General features: G+C 52.9%; 1 protein-coding gene and 1 long non-coding RNA gene across 3 annotated transcripts; one reads left to right on the top strand and one right to left on the bottom strand.

Moving 5' to 3' along the window:
• Positions 1–2,350: 2,350 nt before the first annotated feature.
• On the bottom strand, positions 2,351–4,849 carry LOC120093691 (uncharacterized). Its single transcript, XR_005487262.2, has 2 exons — positions 3,434–4,849; positions 2,351–3,015 (listed from the first exon to the last, which is right to left on the bottom strand). It is a non-coding gene; the product is annotated as an uncharacterized LOC120093691 (long non-coding RNA).
• A 425-nt stretch (positions 4,850–5,274) lies between these two features.
• On the top strand, positions 5,275–15,324 carry Cbx6 (chromobox 6). 2 transcript variants are annotated; one of them, NM_001012119.2, is made up of 5 exons: positions 5,275–5,369; positions 5,552–5,595; positions 5,736–5,801; positions 5,925–5,991; positions 10,212–15,324. In NM_001012119.2, exons 1-5 carry the CDS (start codon positions 5,301–5,303, stop codon positions 11,154–11,156), a joined length of 1,191 nt encoding a protein of 396 aa, NP_001012119.2. In that variant the 5' UTR covers positions 5,275–5,300; the 3' UTR covers positions 11,157–15,324. The 2 variants fall into 2 exon arrangements, with proteins under 2 accessions (NP_001012119.2, NP_001387975.1); NM_001401046.1 differs by having other exon boundaries at positions 10,158–15,324.
• Positions 15,325–17,242: the final 1,918 nt, after the last annotated feature.

Here is a 17,242-nt window from a genome sequence, read left to right as displayed (position 1 = left end):
CTGCACATGGAAGGAATTGGAGAAAGGGGTGAAAAGGAGGAAATAATGTAATTATATTATAATCTCAAAAGAAGAAAAGAGAGAAACAACCACATATCCGTCTGAAGGAGATACACATGAGGCCTCACTGGGCTGACAGAGGGAAGAGGGCATTGCCAAAAGCCTGGGGTGAGCACCACCTTGGAATCTTCGGAGTCCAGAAAGATGAGGTGCTAGAGAGGTGGCCCAGCTGATAAGAGCAATGGCTGCTCTTTCAGAGGGCCCAGATTCAATTCCCAGCATCCCAACAGCAGCTCACATCCATCTGTAACTCCAGTTCCAAAGAAGGCAGTACCCTCTTCTGGCCTCTGCCTATGCCAGGTAAACATGTGGCACACAGACATACATGCAGGCAAAAGACCCATATACATAAAATAAAATGAAATAAACTAAAATAAAATAGTCTTTTAAAAGATGCATGGATGTCTCGCTGCTACACAGGAACATAAACGCTCTGCCCAGATGGTCTGGGTCATTTTAAATTTTTTTTTTTTTAGAGATTTATTTATTTATTATATGTAAGTACACTGTAGCTGTCTTCAGATACACCAGAAGAGGGCATCAGATCTCTTTACAGATGGTTGTGAGCCACCATGTGGTTGCTGGGAATTGAACTCATGACCTCTGGAAGAGCAGTCGGGTGCTCTTAACCACTGAGCCATCTCTCCAGCCCCGGTCTGGGTCATTTTAATCCCCATTCCCGATGCTGTTGTCCTCCTCCCAAGACCACACCCAGAAACCTGAAGTTCACAAGGACAGAAGCAGGATGTGCCTTGGAGTTAGCCTTCCTCTTCCTTAGTCTTAAACTTCGAGGACTACACTGACCCATAGCCCCTTCTAGGGCCGCTCACTGCTTGAACACGTGCTGGGTAAGCCACAGCACTGTATAGCTAGCAGGTAAAAGAGAGGCATGACATCTCCCAGTTTTCGGTGAGGGTAAAGAGGGCATGGTCCCCCGCTGGGCTGAGTCAGTCCACTGGGACAGAACCCATATCATAGCCCTCAGGATCCCACTGTGAGTGCAGAGCGAGGAACTGGATTTCCCAAACACAGGCTCTGCTCTCTGTTGCTAGGAAGGGATGTTCCACCCAGCAGTGAACTTGCCTTGGGGTAACTGTGGCTCAGACCTTCCATGGATGGATCTTCCATGGGTCCTGGGCAGTTACCAATCCTCTTTCTTAATTTTTTTTTCTTTTTCAAGGCAGGCTTTCTCCATGTAGCCCTGGAACTCACTCTGTAGACCAGGCTGGCCTCAAATTCAGAGATCTGACTGCCTGTGCCTCTCAAGGGCTAGGGTTAAAGGTGTGCACCACTGCCTGGCCTGATTATTAATTTTTAAAAACACTGATTTGATTGTTTTTCTGTGCGTACATGTGCCGTGCCTCACATGTGGAGGTCAGAGAAGGTCTGCTCTCTCCTTCCACTGCGTGGGTCCTGGGGGTCAAATTCAGGTCATCTGGTTGGCTGCTGGCACTTCTGGTGCTGTTCTGGCCACAGGTTACCTGCTGAACCATCTTGTAGGCTCCCAGATCCTCTTTCTCTGTTGATTCTGACCTTGCTCCAAGTCAGCAGGCCTGAGGGCATTTGTCACTCTAGACTGACAGGCTAATGCCAGACAAGGCCCTCCCCTCCCTTCTCTGATCCACTTTCCCTCCCCAGATGCCCCTCCTGCCTCCTGCATAGGGGTTTCCACACCACATCTCCTCCTTCACTCTAATTAAAGCACTCACACGTGCCAAAGACTAAGGACACAGCACCAGCAGTTGGATATCACAAAAGAAGTGTCCCCAAAATACGGCACTGTAAAAGCAGCATCTGACCCCAGAGACCTCACCAGTTTTGTTTTTTAGTGTTTGGAGTTTTTCAAGGCAGGATTTCTCTGTGTGACATCCCTGGCTATTCCGGAGCTCACTCTGTAGACCAGGCTGGCCTCGAACTCACAGAGATCCACCTGCCTTTGCCTCCAGAGTGCTGAGACTGAAGGTGTGGCCACTACTGCCCCACTGAGACCTCACCATTTTTAACATGAGCTTTGTCCCAAACTGGGACCTACTTGTGTTACTACAATAACCCTGAGTTTTTATAATTAATAATATATTACTATTATTAATATAATAGTAATTTAATATAACCATATTAACATTGTAATTATATGATACATCATTATCTAATATTTATAACATTAATATTTCTGTTCTATTAATTATGGTATATAATAATATTCTAATATATAACACCTACTTGTATTATAACAACCCTGAGTCTTACTCACTGTTCTATTGCTGTGAAGAGACACCACGATCAAAGCAACTTATTAAAGAAAACATTTAATTGGGGGTTTGCTTACAGTTTCAGAGGGTGAGTCCATGGTCATCGTGGCAGCAGGCACACAGGCATGGCACAGTAGCTGAGAAATCACATCTTGTCCACAAGGAAGAGGTAGAGTGGGACTGGGCCTGGGACCAGTTTTTGAAACCTCAAGGCCTAGCCCCAGGGACACACATCTCCAACAAGGCTACACCTCCTAATGCTCCAACTGAGAGCTAAGTATTCACATGTATGAGTCTATAGGGTCCGTTCCTCACACAAACCACTACATCCCCCTGACCATGTGACCTTGCCACCCTCCCTGTTCAGAGGAATGTCTATTTTCCCACCCAGGAGTCAGCTACAACTCAGTGGCTAAAGAGGATACTAGCTTATTGCATCTATGCCTACATGTCAACATCCAGAGACTGTGTTCTGGTCCCCTGGAGGGTCACCACGCTCAGGGGGCCACAGCAAGCTCCGGAATTATCCATACGTTTTATTGCTTGGGATTGTAGGATGGAAGTCCGCAGTTTCTAGAACCCATGCCCCATTCCTGCCACCAACTCTCTCTGAGGTGTGTCAGTTTGCTTCTTCAAGGTGGCAGGACGGCAGCTCTGTTGGCTGGATCTGTAATGTAAGAAAAGCCTGCCCGGGGCCAACGTCTGTCTGTGGAATTAAGAGTTAACTAATTAGGGACCTTAATCACATCTACAAATCGTTTTACTTTTCCCAGAGAACCCAATATGGGAGTCTAATCCTAGTCTGTTCTGCAAACCCTCCCCATGTGTGAAGGGAAGGGATTCCTCAAGATATGCACACTAAGAGCCTTGAACCTATGCCTTGACTGTGGGATGTACTGAAGGAAGTGTGAGATTTCCCCAGTTGGTCCTTCAGGGCTCCTGCAGGGCTCCCAGGGAAAGGCGAAGCTTGACTGGAGACAGAGGACCAGTCAGATTTGGTTTCTCTCATTGTACCCACAATGACAACCTTGGGCAAGACCAACAAGGAAAACCATCAGCTGGGCCCAGCCAACAAACAGAAGAAGGGGAGGGAATACATTCTGAAAACTTGAAGCCACACTTACATGTTTCATGCTTCCGGCAAGACAGTGGTTCTCAACCGTGAAACTATCTGCATTGTGTGGTCATGCAGGGAAAGTCAATTTTCGCACCTGACTGACTTCTGTTTCCTGACGCTTCCGCAATAGCTCACAAAGAATGATGAACGATCCCATAAGTAGATGGGTGGTCATCTTCTTCATCCTGGGGCCTCCTCCGCTTGCACAAGCACAGACACCCACATTCAACTTACTGCTCATCCATGCCACCCCAGCAGAGCTGCTCTCTACTCAGGTGAAGTTCACCTCGGGTTTGCTGTCGTGCCACCTAAGAGTATTTTCTCAGTAGCATAAAGACCTAGACGGGGAGCAGAAGGATTTCACTCAATGTACTTTCTATACATAGCTACAGGAATGGGAAAACTGAGATTTTCTTTGGTAAATTTGCATCTTCAAGAAATGGGGCTATTGTAGAGACTCATAGAACCAACCCTCTGCCCCCTCTCCTCTCTGGTAAATCAAAAGACAACCTTGACCCTGACAAATCCCCACACCTCTCCAGCCCAGCCCTAGACAACAGGTGAACAGGGCAAAATCTGTGTTCATGTCTAATCGATATCATTAAGGAAGGATAGCATCTCCAGGGTAAACAGTACAACCCTCTAGCGCTTAAACATCTAAGTACATAGGGTGTATGTGCCTGTACTCTCCATGTGGGGAATGTGTGTGTACACATCATGCAGGCCCGACTTTAGGGAAAGAACTGGGCTAGAAGCTCTTAATAGCTCAATGCAGGTTAGGGGCTATTCTTGCACTTTCCGTTTTATTATTTATATTGGTTAAATTTTTGCTTTGCCAAGAACAAGACCACTGGCCTAATGGAAAATCCGTTAAATAATTTGAAAACAAACGAACGGAATGGAAGGGGGCTACAACCCAGAGGGAAGGCTCCAGATCCCACTTGCACCTCCCAAGAGCAATGGCGGAGTCATCCCTGCAGCTGTGGGCTGTAGAATTGTGCTGTGGCCTGTGGCCTGAAAAATATGAAAACAGATTTCACTACGAGGGTGAGTTCTGTTAAGTGACCCAAAGGAAGCCTGCTTTGGACTCACTCTAGGGTGCCTTAGGGTCCTCTTCCGAGACCTTTCCCTCTTTGCTTTACAAATATATTCGCCAAGGTCTACATGCAGGTGTTGCTGGAGACCTTGGTCGCAGACTTGGGTCACCTCCGCCTTCACCCCCCTTTCCCGCGGTGGCTTTTTTGTTTTAACTTATCTGAACCGGTTACAAAACCACACTCCCACGAATACATAAATAATGGATGGGGTGCTGTATTAAAGAAATCCCCACAAGGCCTGGCAAAGCTGCAGTGAACGCATTTCTGCTGTATCATATTTAACTGTTTGCAAACGTCTGCCAGAGGATGCACAGCGCCCGCAGACTCCCGGGGCTCATCGCACCTCTCTGTCGAGGGCCTGACAATTCTGGCATGAGGAGTTACAAGGAAAGTAGGAGGTGGCAGGGATCCTGGGCCTGCAGGATGAAAGGGGATAATATAAGATTGCTCTGCACCTCACTCGGCTTGGCACCAGCCAAGCATCCATGGGTCTCCCGCCAGGACTTCGGCGGAGAGGACAGGCCCCTTTAAGAGCCTTCGCGCGCCCCCGCCCGGCGAGCGCTCATTTTCCCTAGCAACCGCCCCGGGGGAGGGGGAGGTCCTGGCAACGGCGCTCAGGCCTGGAGCATCACGTGACGGCCCGCAGCTGGAACGCGAGCGCGCGCCCCGCCGAGCGCACGCCCGCCGGGGGCCTGAGCGCTGGGGCGCGTGCGCGAGCGGTGCAGCACCGGCCGCGGGAGCAGGGAGTATTATGGGCTGTGGGTGCCGCTGAGCAAGATGGAGCTGTCTGCAGTAGGCGAGCGGGTCTTCGCGGCCGAATCCATCATCAAACGCCGGATCCGAAAGGTGAGCCCTCCGCCCGGACTGCCCTGTGTCCCCCGCTGCCGTGTCGGAAACCTCGGGCCCTCCGGGCGCAGCGGTCCCGCTAGCCGGGTTCCCTCAGCCACCCCCGCGCCGCCGCCTCCTCCTCGCGTCCCTGCATCCTCCCCACCCCCACCCCCTATTTTTTTTTTTTTTCTGTTTTTCAGGGACGCATCGAGTACCTGGTGAAATGGAAAGGGTGGGCGATCAAGTGAGTGTCGTGGGGTCGGGGACAGGGAAGGCAGCAAGAAGACACCTTGGGCCTTGGATAGGGGTGCGTACTTGTGCCCTCGCTGTGTGCCTCTGCCCCTTGGGTTTTCATTTTGCTTTTCTGTACCCGTGACTCGGCAGGTACAGCACTTGGGAGCCAGAGGAGAACATTCTGGATTCGAGGCTCATCGCAGCCTTCGAGCAGAAGTGAGTTGGAGAAGCTGGCAGGCGCGGTGGGGCGCCGCGCAGGGAAGCGGGAAAGGCGGGCTGGGTCGGGGAGTGGGGCCCAGGAAAGGACTCTTTTTCATCCTTGGCGTTTCTTGACTGCAGGGAAAGGGAACGTGAGCTGTATGGGCCCAAGAAGAGGGGACCTAAACCCAAAACTTTCCTCCTAAAGGTAACCTGGCCCAGCCCCAACAGCCCCCTCTCGGGCCCCCAGCCAGGGCGCAGCACAGGGCCTGCAAGGGAGGGACAGATCCTTCGCTGCCTAGGCGGGCAGGCTTTTCCAGAGGGGCCCCAGCTGGGCAGGGGGTGGTTGTGAGTCCCTGACAAGTCCCTGGCATCAGGCCTCAGCCAACCCAGCCAGAGGGGCCTGGGAGTGGGGTAATCAAGGAAGAAGCCAGAAACTGGGGGTGGGGGATCTACTGTGCTCCAGGAAGCGGGTGAGTGAAGCAGGTGGGGCATACCCAGGAGAGAAGGTGACCCGGGAAGCTCTTTTTGCTAGCGATTCATCGCCTCCAGCCTTTAGTACACTGGCCTGTTTTGTGATTTAGAGTCTTGGAGCTATTAGGTATGGCTTACCTCCTGGCAAAACACCAGCCTCCCTTGCCCTGTAGCGCCCACCTCTCTTAGGGTGCATTCTGTGCCTTCTTCCTTAGTACTTGGGGGCCCAACTTGAATGTGACCTTAATTCCTTCAACCTGAGTTTGATCATCCACACTGAACTACCAGCTTTTGAGTCCTGACCATGTCTACCCCCATCCTGATATTTCTGGAGATTCCGATGAAGATGGGGTGGGGCATGGTGAACATAGCCTGTTTGGCAAGAAAGCGAAGAACTTCATGGGAAGCCATCTTGGAGAGTTAGGGGTGTTTTTGTTGTTGTTTTGATTTTTTTTGATGAGGAAGAACAGAGCCTGGGAAGAGAAAAGCAAGATGATCCGTGTGGTCCACTTAATGCAAGGCTGCTGGTGCCCTCCTCCCTTTAGTTTCCCTAAAGAACTAACGATGCCCCGGGTCTTCACACCAAATTTGGCACAGAAACACAGGAAGGGCTCCTTGGAGAAGAGACTGCAAGATGCAGAACCTCATAATCTCCAGTTTGTCCAAGAGCTCCAAGCTCAGTGGGGGCGGGGTGGACCAGTCCCGCTGTCTCGGCCCCTTCGGCAGCCAAAGGACTGGGTGTAAAGAGTTAGCCTTGGACCAAATGCAAACGTGGAAAAAAACGTTCGTTTCCGGAATCCTTTAGTCTTGTCCCCCTACTCTCCGCCTCTAGCCACAGTGCATCGTCAGGGATTAAAGCTGCAACCTTAACCCTGACGCTTGAGGGTGGGGAGGGGTGGGCGGAGCAGCTGGAAGACTGGTGGGCTATGTTGACAGCCTGTCGGCGCCCCTGGCGCGCCCTCTAGTGGTCCAAGGCGGTAATGATCTTGAGTATCGATTCTCAAAATGCCTTTTTGTTAAAAGTTGTAGTGTCTGGGTTGTTTTGGGGCCCAGGTGTGCCGAAACCTCTGCCCGAATTATCTCCTTTAATGTTCTCAGCATCCCAGTGGAGTCGATAGTACTAGTCCCCTTTCACAGATGAGTGAAGATGAACACATCTGTAGGAAACAAGGCTCAGAGATGCTAGTGCAGGGGGTGGAGCTGTGTAGCACCTTAATCCAGAATTTAGGAAGCAGCAGGACCTAGAGGGATGTTTGTAAAGGGATGGAGAGGTGGCTTAGGCTGGACCTGTTGCTTTGTGATTAAGAGGCAGTTCAGCAAAATACACTCAGCATTTTCTGCAAAGGGTAGTGCTGAGTGTCCTGGAGCCTTTTAAGAAGGCTGCCATATCCCCATTCCACACCCCGGAAAAGAAAACAGGTTAATAGCATATCCAGTACCACAGAGAGCTGGCAGCTGCGTCTAGATGCTATCTGCAATACTCCCCAAACCCTGGAGCCACCCGTCCTGTGAGCACAGTGAATGTGACCTGCGGTGATTTTGAAATTCACTAAGCAGACCCAGGTCCTACTGTCAAAAAACTCTCAACCCAAGGAGAATTACATCTCTTGTTTGTTTAATATGTGAGTGTGGGGGTGGGGGTGGGGGTGTGTGTGGTAGTTTGTCCCTGGTGCCCATGGAGGCCAGAAGTGGATCCTCAGAACCGGAGTTACAGGCCACTTGTGAGATGCCATGTGGGTGCTGGGAACTGAACCTGAGCCCTCTGGAAGAGCAGCCATTGCCTCTAATAGCTGAGCTTTCTGTCCAGCCCGAGAACCGTATCTTACACAGTACTGTTTAGACGTTGTAAAGTAAGAGATGTCTCTTACGGACATTTTGAAAGCATGTTTTAGGAAACGCTGGTTTCTCAGAAGCCTGGTGCCTGCCAAGTACTGGCTGCCTCCAGTTGTGTGGTCAGCAGGTGCTCTAAAGCTGTTCAAAGGAGAGCGCCGCCGAGGCGGGACTCACTGGGACAGCACAGAAAGGGAGTTGGCAGGTCCTTGTTTCTGAAGAGATTTCTTTTCTTTTTTTTCCCGGAGCTGGGGACCGAACCCAGGGCCTTGCGTTTGCTAGGCAAGCGCTCTACCACTGAGCCAAATCCCCAACCCGAAGATTCCTTAAGCTCCCCCATCCGTGTGCCTGGGAGGGGTGTAAGGGGCCCCTTGAAGAACGCAACAGACTGACAGGAGCGAGCTGTGTTTGGCTCAGTGCTGCCACCTAGTGTCAGCGAATGCGGCCAGGGATGCTCCAGCTTGATACAGAGCCAGGTAGTCTTGAGGTGTGCTTGTCCCTTGAGGATCTCGGGCTATCTGGTTCACCATAAGCCAGGAGACCCCTGACAGGTCATGATCTAGGTTTGTCAGGGGTGTACATGTTTTCTCTTTGTACTGATTAACAACTGATTGGGCACCCCCTTTCCCCCCACAACACAGATTCCTTCTGGGGGCCCCAACAGATTAACTATGGGAATGAGCTCCTCCCAGGTGCCGCTAAGGTCTCACAACTAGATTAAAGTGTCACAAACTAACCCCATGCTTTGTCCCACTGGAGCCAGAGTCGCTGTTAAAGTCGGGATTCTTGTCCTTCCCTACTTGGTCCTCAGCTGCAGCTGTCCACTCTTACCATTGAATCCTCTGAGCACTGGGGTGTCCCAACCTGGCCTCAGGAACTGCTAGGATTCTCTCCGTATCTGGGCGGGGTCTGGTCTCTCTGCACTACGGAAAGTCCTCACCTCTGCTAGGCAGCCTGTGTCTCTAGAAAGCTGCACCTCACAGAAGGGGGCAGCATCATTCAGAGGAGATTCTGAGCAGCTGGCCCTCATCCTTAGTGAAGGGAGGGCTAGCCATGGAGAAGTCAGTGTTGACTCTCTGCTCTGAGTCCTCTGGAAAGGGGCGAGCTGGGGTGGAACCTGGGCTGGTAGGGCCTTTCTGGGGTGGGGTTCTTGTGAAGCAGCAGCTGAACTGCTGTTGAGTTCTGGGGGTTCTCAGAGATCACACTTGCCTCTGCATCCAGAGGCAAATTGTCTTGTGCCCACCAGAGGCCTGGGCTGGCTTCTCACACTGGCTTCTGAATATAGGCTTTGGACTGCTGGTGCGAATGCACTTTGCCTAGGGTCAGGGTAGAGAGGGGCTGGTGCAAGGGTCTCTCAAAGTCATGGTCTTCTGTGGTCAGGGTGGATGGGACTGGGAACTAGGAAAAGGGAGGATCTTATTCTGCCACCAAGAATTAGCCCTTGGAAGAGTCCAATGCTTGCCTAGGATCCTTAATAGAGAAGAGGGTTCCTCACAAGGTCACTGTTGTTATTGCTGAGTCTGCAAGAATAGCCCTGTGGGAGGTGCGCTCGCTCGCGCTCTCTCTCTCTCGCTCGCGCTCTCTCTCTCGCTCGCTCCTGCTCTCTCTCTCTCTCTCTCTCTCTCTCTCTCTCTCTCTCTCTCTCTCAGGGGTAGTAAAAAGACCTTAAGAATTACCTGGCTCTTGAAGACAAGTTACACACCACCACCTCTCTGTACTGGTTTCCTGTTGGGTTTGGTTTTTAAGAGTATTATGTAACCCAGGCTATCCTCAAACATACTGTGTAGCTGAAGATAACCTTGAACTTATGATCCCCCTGCCTCCATTTACAGGTGTGCCCCACCCTGTCAGGCTTATTTGGTGCTGGGATGAAACCTGGGGCCCCGGGCATTCTAGGCAAACCTGAGCTGCACTCCCCAGACTTTCCTTTTCAGTCTGAAGTCATAAGTCACTGATTGTTCTGGGTACTCTTTCTGAACAAGTACTGACGGAGCTCAGGGTTATCTGGCATAGGGGTGTCCCGGGACCGCGGGAAGTCTTGAGGTCCCACCCACGCCCCTTTGCCTGCAGGCCCGGGCCCAGGCGGAGGCCCTCCGCATCAGTGATGTGCATTTCTCTGTCAAGCCAAGCGCCAGCGCCTCCTCGCCCAAGCTGCACTCCAGCGCTGCGGTGCACCGGCTCAAGAAAGACATCCGCCGCTGCCACCGTATGTCCCGCCGCCCCCTGCCACGACCAGACCCACAAGGGGGTAACCCTGGCCTGCGCCCACCCATCTCGCCCTTTTCTGAGACCGTGCGCATCATCAACCGCAAGGTGAAGCCCCGGGAACCCAAGCGGAACCGCATCATCCTGAACCTGAAGGTGATTGACAAGGGCCCGGGAGGTGGCAGCACTGCCCAGGGCACCGGGGCACTGGCCCGCCCGAAAGTCCCCTCGCGGAACCGGGTCATTGGGAAGAGCAAGAAGTTCAGCGAGAGCATGCTCCGCACCCAGATCCGCCACATGAAGTTTGGCACCTTTGCACTCTACAAGCCCCCTCCCGCCCCTCTGGTGCCCTCTACTGCGGGCAAAGCTGACGTGGCCTCCTCGGGGCCTGGGCTGCTCCTGGCCACCCCAGCTGCTGCCCCCTTTGACGCACACAGCTCTAGCTCTTCCGGCTGCCCCTCACCCACACTGCAGTCCTCTGACCCAGATGATGCACCACCCAAGCTCCTCCCCGAGACCATAAGCCGATCTGCGTCCAACTGGCGAGAGTCAGAGGTGCTCGATCTGTCCATCCCTCCTGAGGCAGCTGCCACCGGCCAGCGGGTGCCTCCTGATGTCACTGCTGCTGCGGGCCAGGCGCTACACACAGTTCTGGAGGCCACAGGTACCGGCTCCTCCGAGCCTGAGGCTGGGGACTGGCGCCCCGAGATGTCGCCATGCTCCAATGTAGTCGTCACAGATGTCACCAGCAACCTCCTGACCGTGACCATCAAGGAATTCTGCAGCCCTGAGGATTTCGAGAAGGTGGCTGCTGGGGTGGCAGGTGCTACAGGGGGTGGGGGTGGCACTGGGCCAAGTAAGTGAGGAGCTTCCTCAAGGAGGGAGGCTTTGGGGGGCCTCCTTCCAGGAGTTGTACTTGTGCTCCCACCCTATCCCTGCCCTCAGACCCGTATGCCTGTGCTTTGCTTGCCTCGAACGGCTCAGTGTTGACCCAGGGATGGTGCTGGCAGTCCTGGACTTGGTCGGGGCCCTGGTAGGGCACAGGAAGGAAGCTCTGCTCCCTGGTGTCCCTGCCACTGTCCCTGATTGTGCAGGTGGGGCCCACTAGGTGGTTTCTGGGGAATCCCCAGAACTTGGGGTTCACCTATCCTATCCACACCCCACCCTGCCTCTCCTAGCTTGCTTCTTGCTCTGTGTGCAGTGTCTGGTCTCGGTGCTATCTTGGTATCTGCAGGGCCCCTAGGAGATCCCACCTAGGGCGGGCACAGTCTCTTAGTACCACCTGGCACTGAGTGAAGGATGAGGCCAAAATGGGTCCCTCCCTCGACACCATTGAGGGTGGTGGCAGCTGGGCCAGAGGTCCCCTCTCCTGCTTGCCTACATGTGGACCAGGCCCGTGCAGATCTCCTGCCCCACACACTGTCTCTATCCAAACCCCCCTTTGAAGGTGGAGGGGCTGGCAGACATGGCACCGAGCCACAGCCTCTGGGCATCTGAAAACCCCTTCCGTCTTCTACCAAAGGTGCTGCAAGGACCTGCTGTAGAGGCTTCTGGCCGTGCATGTGTTTGCCCCTGGCCCATTCTTGTGTAGATCCATGTGTGTGTTGGGTGCAGGGCCTTAGCTCTCCCTGCAACACCCTTTACGGTTCTCCTCAGAACAGGGTCGCTAAAGGCGTGGCCTCCGTTGCCTTAACCAGGCCTGGCACAGTCCAGTCTGTGGTTTGTCGTGGAAGCCACAGGCCTCTCCAATCCCAGGTTGCTGGGGGATGTGGAGCCCTCAGTCCCTTCTCGGGATGGTCCTCTTGAAGGTCAGACCTTCACTGCAGACATGGCGCAGTAGGGACTGTGGCAGAGGAGGAGCCCAGCTGCAGCCTCTTGTTGCAGATGTTTGTGGAGGAAAGAGGAGGCCCAGAGACCTCCCAGGGGTCTTCAGTTTCCCCCACTCCTCCCGTTTGCTTTTAACTGCTGAGGCTTCCTAACAGTCTGGCCTGTTGGAAGACTTCGGGTGCCTTGGGCAGCTTCTACCTGCCCTCTGCTGCTAGGGAACCGAGGCATCCATGCCAATGGCAGGCAGAGACCAAAGCCCCAGATTTAGGCAGAGAGGGGAGAGAGGGTAGAAGTGTCTGTGTTCAAAAGAGAGGGAGGTGCCCATCCCCAGGCAGCACTGGGAGTCCATTGGCCTACCCTTGGCCACTGCCTGGGAGTCACCTGGGTGTTGAATGGCATGTTCCTGTGTGTAGTCTGAGCTGGCTTCTGGTGTTCACAGCCTTTGGTACCTTGCTCAGAAGCATGGGAAGAGGCAGGACCACGTGATCTAAGGACAAGTATTCTGGTCTTTGGGGAAGCTACTTCTCCTTACCATTCCCCTGCCAGGGTCTGCAGCACAGCCCCAGCCCCCTTGCCCCAGGGTATAAAACAGGGGCTCTCACAGGGTTTGAGAGGGATACAGTCCGGTCCCACCCTGTCCTGTGTTAGCTCCCATACCGTCCAAGTGCCAATTGGCTTTTCCCCCAAATAAGGGCTGGTATTTCGCCTCTGTCCCCAGGGGCGATTTCCCCCTCCCCCTTCCCCAGGTGAGCCACCACCTGGGTGCCAGTTACAGGTGTTTGCAGAGACCATAGAAATGTGTTTTCCTGAGAGTCTGTGTCATTTGTGACCTTTTTTTGTAAAGAAGTTGTGTTTGCAGAGGCGATTTTATGACAGGAAAGTGAAAGAGTTAGTTTTGCAGAAAAAAAAGAAAAAAAAAGAAAAAAATTTTAAAAAGTAAAAAAAAAAGAAAGAAAAGAGAAAAATATTAAAAAAAAAACCATCATAGGACTCCTAAGAGTGCGAGGCTGGGGGGAGAAAGCTATTTAAGAAGAACGTATCAACGCAGCGATTGCACAGGTGAGGTGGCAATGTTGGGGTGGGGTGGAGGCCTGCGCTAGCCGGTGGGCTCCCTGGGATAGAAGGCACACAGAGGTGGTCACTGTCCTCCTTCCTTGACAGCAGGCAGGATGAGTCTGTTGTGACTTAGGAGCATGCTTCCACTTGCTTGGAAGGATGGCACCAGTCCTAAGGTAACTTGCAGGAAGCTCGGGGGACAGGCAGGTGGCGGTAGTGGGCCTCGGAGGGACCGACTCACTGTTGGTGCCTTTCCGCCGAAAGGCTTCCCCTCCGTGAGCTTTTGTCAGCTCTCTGGGTCACGTGGTTCCCAGCAGCTCCACCGACACTCTAACGACCCAGGCGCCTTTGAGCATCCCTGGTTAGGAGGAGGGATGCAGGCTTCAGAAAGTGGCTGACGGAGTAATCTCCTCGCTCATGCACAAGGCCTCAAGGTGCACGGACCCAGGGAAGATGTGGGCCCGCCAGCGAGCAGACCCCTTTCCTCTCCTGAATGGTCAGGAGCAGGAGGCCCAGAGGCTGCACAGACTCCTACACAGCCCTGCACCATCAGCCTACTGCAGGCCCCTCCCCCACCCCTGCTGCTTTTCATTTGCCTACTTACCAAGCAGAAGTTGCAGTCCCTGTTTGCTTTATTTTTGTATGTGAAATGACCCCCTCCCCCCTACAGGTCATGCCTTGTAAGCGCATCCTTCCCACCCACTTGTCAGGAAACAGGAGTGGGTGAGTTCTGCGTCTTGGGTTTTGAGACGGAGGGTTGGGACCCATCCCTCTTGTGGATCTTGCTCTGATCTCAGTCAGTCCCTCTGTGAAAGGGCTGGACAAGGCAGTGAGGCCTCAGCACGAAGCACTCTGGGGCTTCCAGCTGCCCAGCCTGAGCGAACCGAATGTGCCTCCCTCCCTGGCTTCAGTGGGAGCTGATGGGATGGAGGGCGTTGTCTCATTTCAAAGGAGGCTGAACTACTTCACGGGAGTCTGGCTGGCAACTTCAGAGCCCTGGCTGTCCTGGCTTTTAAAGGGAAAGGTGGGACTCTGGGGCTGGTGTAGGCTGGAGGGTTGTCCCTAGCAGACACTAGGTCAGTCAAGGATGGGCTGGCCTGGTCTCTGGGGACCTGAGAGGGCAAACTCACCCCTTCTTACTTTAATGGTTTGTTGGGTTTTTCTTGGTTTTTATGTTTCTTGTTTCTCTTTTTCTTCCTTTGTTTTGTTTTTTGCACTTCATGAATGGTGGAGCCCAGCCTGGTCAGCTCTACCCTTGGGTTCCAGTGCACTAGACCAAGGTAGCCTCTCTGGGGCTTCTATGGTTCAAGGACTCACTTTTTTAAAAGATAAGAGAAAATTTAAGGGTTTTAGTTTTGTTCTGTCTGCTTCTCTTCTTGGTTCAGAAAGCCTAGAGAGTGTGGTTACCCCCTTCTGACAGACATTTGAGAAACAAAAACAGGTACCTGGTCAGGTGGGGGCTCGGGACCCCACTTCCCAGCCTACAGTTCCCTCCGTCCTTAAAGGAGTCAGGGTTCCACTCCAGCTGATGCAGAGCACCAGTCATGTGATGGAACCAGAGGGTATGAAGGGGCCAAGTGGTGGGGGTCAGACGCTGGGCACCCCTGGGCTGAGGGGAGGAAGCAGGCATCTTTTTGTTGCTTTTAACTTAAAGACACAAAGGCCTAAAGAAATATGTATCTTATAATTTTTTTAATTTTTAAGAAGCTCATTTGATGAACTGCACGAATGGATTCTATATATATATATATATAATATACGTACATAGCTCTATATTTGGGGACGGGCACTGTCTCTTTTCTCTCGCATTTTAAAGATGAAGTGTCTTTGCCTTTGTCTGTGGTTCAACCATCCAGCTCCCAGCTGGCTAAACTTTGCCTCCAGTGGTTAACGGCAGGAACGTACTAAAGCTGGCCAACGGAGGAAGGGGCGGGGCCTCAGTCTGCCCTGCCCCCTGGGGAGGAGCTCCAGTGGGGAAGATAGCTTATTTTGGATGTGGGTTCGGTAGATCTGGGCCAGGGGAGGGCGGGCTCGTGCTGATCACTCTGTCTTGTACGTTTTGTTCTGCTGCTCTTCAATATTGTATCGATGCCAGGAAAGGGGGTGAAACCTCCTTCACCCCCAAATAAATTGTCACATTCCGAAGCTATATCCCAGCCCCCTGGGTGGGGCGTGCGCCTCATTTCTTCCGGTTCCCATGATGGCTTTCCTTTGACGTGTCACACTCTGGAGTTACGTCAGAGCCATGTCAGTCAGGGCACAGGAGATAAAGGCACTTGCTGTGAAACTTAGCAACCTGGGGTCAAGTCCCAGAACCTACATAAAAGGGAAAGAAGCATAACCACCTGTGCACACTTTTCTCTCCACACTCATGACATGACATGCTTACACATGCTTCATGCACAGGCAAGTACACACACAAACACACAGGGCTGGAGAGATGACCTGGAGTTATGAACACTCGCTGCTCTTGCAGAGGACCCAAGTTCCAGTCACAGCACTCATGCAGAGTGACTGTCAATCTCCTGTAATTCCAGCTTCGAACATCAGATGCCTCTGGCCTCCAAGGACACCTGCCCTCACATGCACGCATCCACGCACAGGTACACACACGTGTACCTTTTTAAAAAAATGTAATTCACAAGGGTACAGAGTTATCCATGAGGGTGGATGGTGTCAGCACTGGGCCAATCCTCAACCACTGCAAAGCCCTTCCACCCCCCACCCACAATGCACTGGAGGCCTTCAGCACACTTGCCCAGGAACACTGAGACCCGCTGCTCTTAGAAGTGTGGCTCTTGCCTGGTACGCACATGTCAGGAGTGGAAGGTCAAGGGTCAGCACCCACAGAGAGCAAGGGGTCCATGAGGCTGTCACTCTAGAGCCACACAAGTCTGAAGGAGCACATGGCTGCTTTTGCTGCTGGTCCCCACTTCTGAGTGGCATGAGCCATCCCTGAGGACCTGAGCAGGAAGCAGCCTTCAGCAGTGTCCTTGGTGAGCTGCGGGCTCTATGCAGTACGTTCTATGAACGTCTGTTGGTCAGGTGTGGGCAGTGTCACCACGCTCTCCTCTTCCCACCCCAGTATCATGTCTCCATGTCCAGTGACTCTCCACGTTGCCGCCTGTGTTCCCTAGCCTGTCCCTTTTAGCAGATCTGTGACCATGGACGACACATCTGTATTCCTGCCTACCTCCCAACAGGGGGTGTGCGAACTCTACAGACTGCGGTGGAGCTCAGTACCCTCAGCCTACAAAGTGTCCTCTCCCCCACCTCTTGTCACCCCACCCCAGTGCATGTCCTTCAAGACCGTTCCCATTGACCAAATGCCTGGCCATTCCACCTGTCCTCTGGGCTCTGTCCTGACTGCACCTGGCATTGTCCTGTGTGATGTCTTCTGACGCCTCCTCCTAGGATGGTTGCCTTTCTTGTCTGCTGGCAGCTAGAGCACGCTCTTGGCGCACTGCAGGCACACCTTAGCAAACTGTAACAGGACAGTGACGTTCTCCAACAGCTGAGAAGCAGATCTTGGCTGACCGTCAACGTTTTGGCTTGTGGCCAGCAAGACCAACAGGAGGGAGTCTCTGCCTAAGACTGGCCATGGAGATGAGGGCTGAAGAAACCAGGGTGAAAGGGAGAGAAAGACCTCACGGAAGCACTTGCGGCAGGGGGTGAGGCAGAGGAGTCCAGCCATGAAGGCTTGCTGGACCATTGTGTCATTTGCTTTGTGCCATGTGCCACCATCTCATCATCTTGAGAACCAACCTCACTGTTCCACTTCCAGGAAGCTCCCAGCAGGGGAGTTTTGTTTCTTGAACTGGACTCATGCAGCCCAGGCTAGCCTCAGAGTCACTAGGTAGCTAAGGGTAGCCTTGAACTCTTGATCCTCCCTGTTTTACCTCCCAAGTGCTGGAATTACAGCCATGCACCATGGAACTCACTCTAGGCCGCCAAATCTGAGACCCACTTGCCTCTGCTTTCTGAGTGCTGGATTAAGGTTTGTACCACTGATATTTTGTAACTCTTAGGAATTGCCTTAACCTGAATTGCTTACCATAAACCTAGGC

The sequence above is a fragment of the Rattus norvegicus genome, chromosome 7 (assembly GCF_036323735.1).
Source record: "Rattus norvegicus strain BN/NHsdMcwi chromosome 7, GRCr8, whole genome shotgun sequence".
In the NCBI taxonomy this organism is placed as follows: Eukaryota; Metazoa; Chordata; class Mammalia; order Rodentia; family Muridae; genus Rattus; species Rattus norvegicus.
Note: the sequence above shows the minus strand (reverse complement) of the source record. Positions and strands in the feature narration are given on the sequence as shown.

Coding starts and splice junctions, on each gene's coding strand:
- Cbx6 (NM_001401046.1), top strand. CDS start 5,301: ATGGAGCTGTCTGCAGTAGGCGAGCGGGTCTTCGCGGCCGAATCCATC. Junction 5,596..5,735: donor TGGAAAGGGTGGGCGATCAA/GTGAGTGTCGTG, acceptor GTGACTCGGCAG/GTACAGCACTTGGGAGCCAG. Junction 5,992..10,157: donor CCAAAACTTTCCTCCTAAAG/GTAACCTGGCCC, acceptor CTTTGCCTGCAG/GCCCGGGCCCAGGCGGAGGC.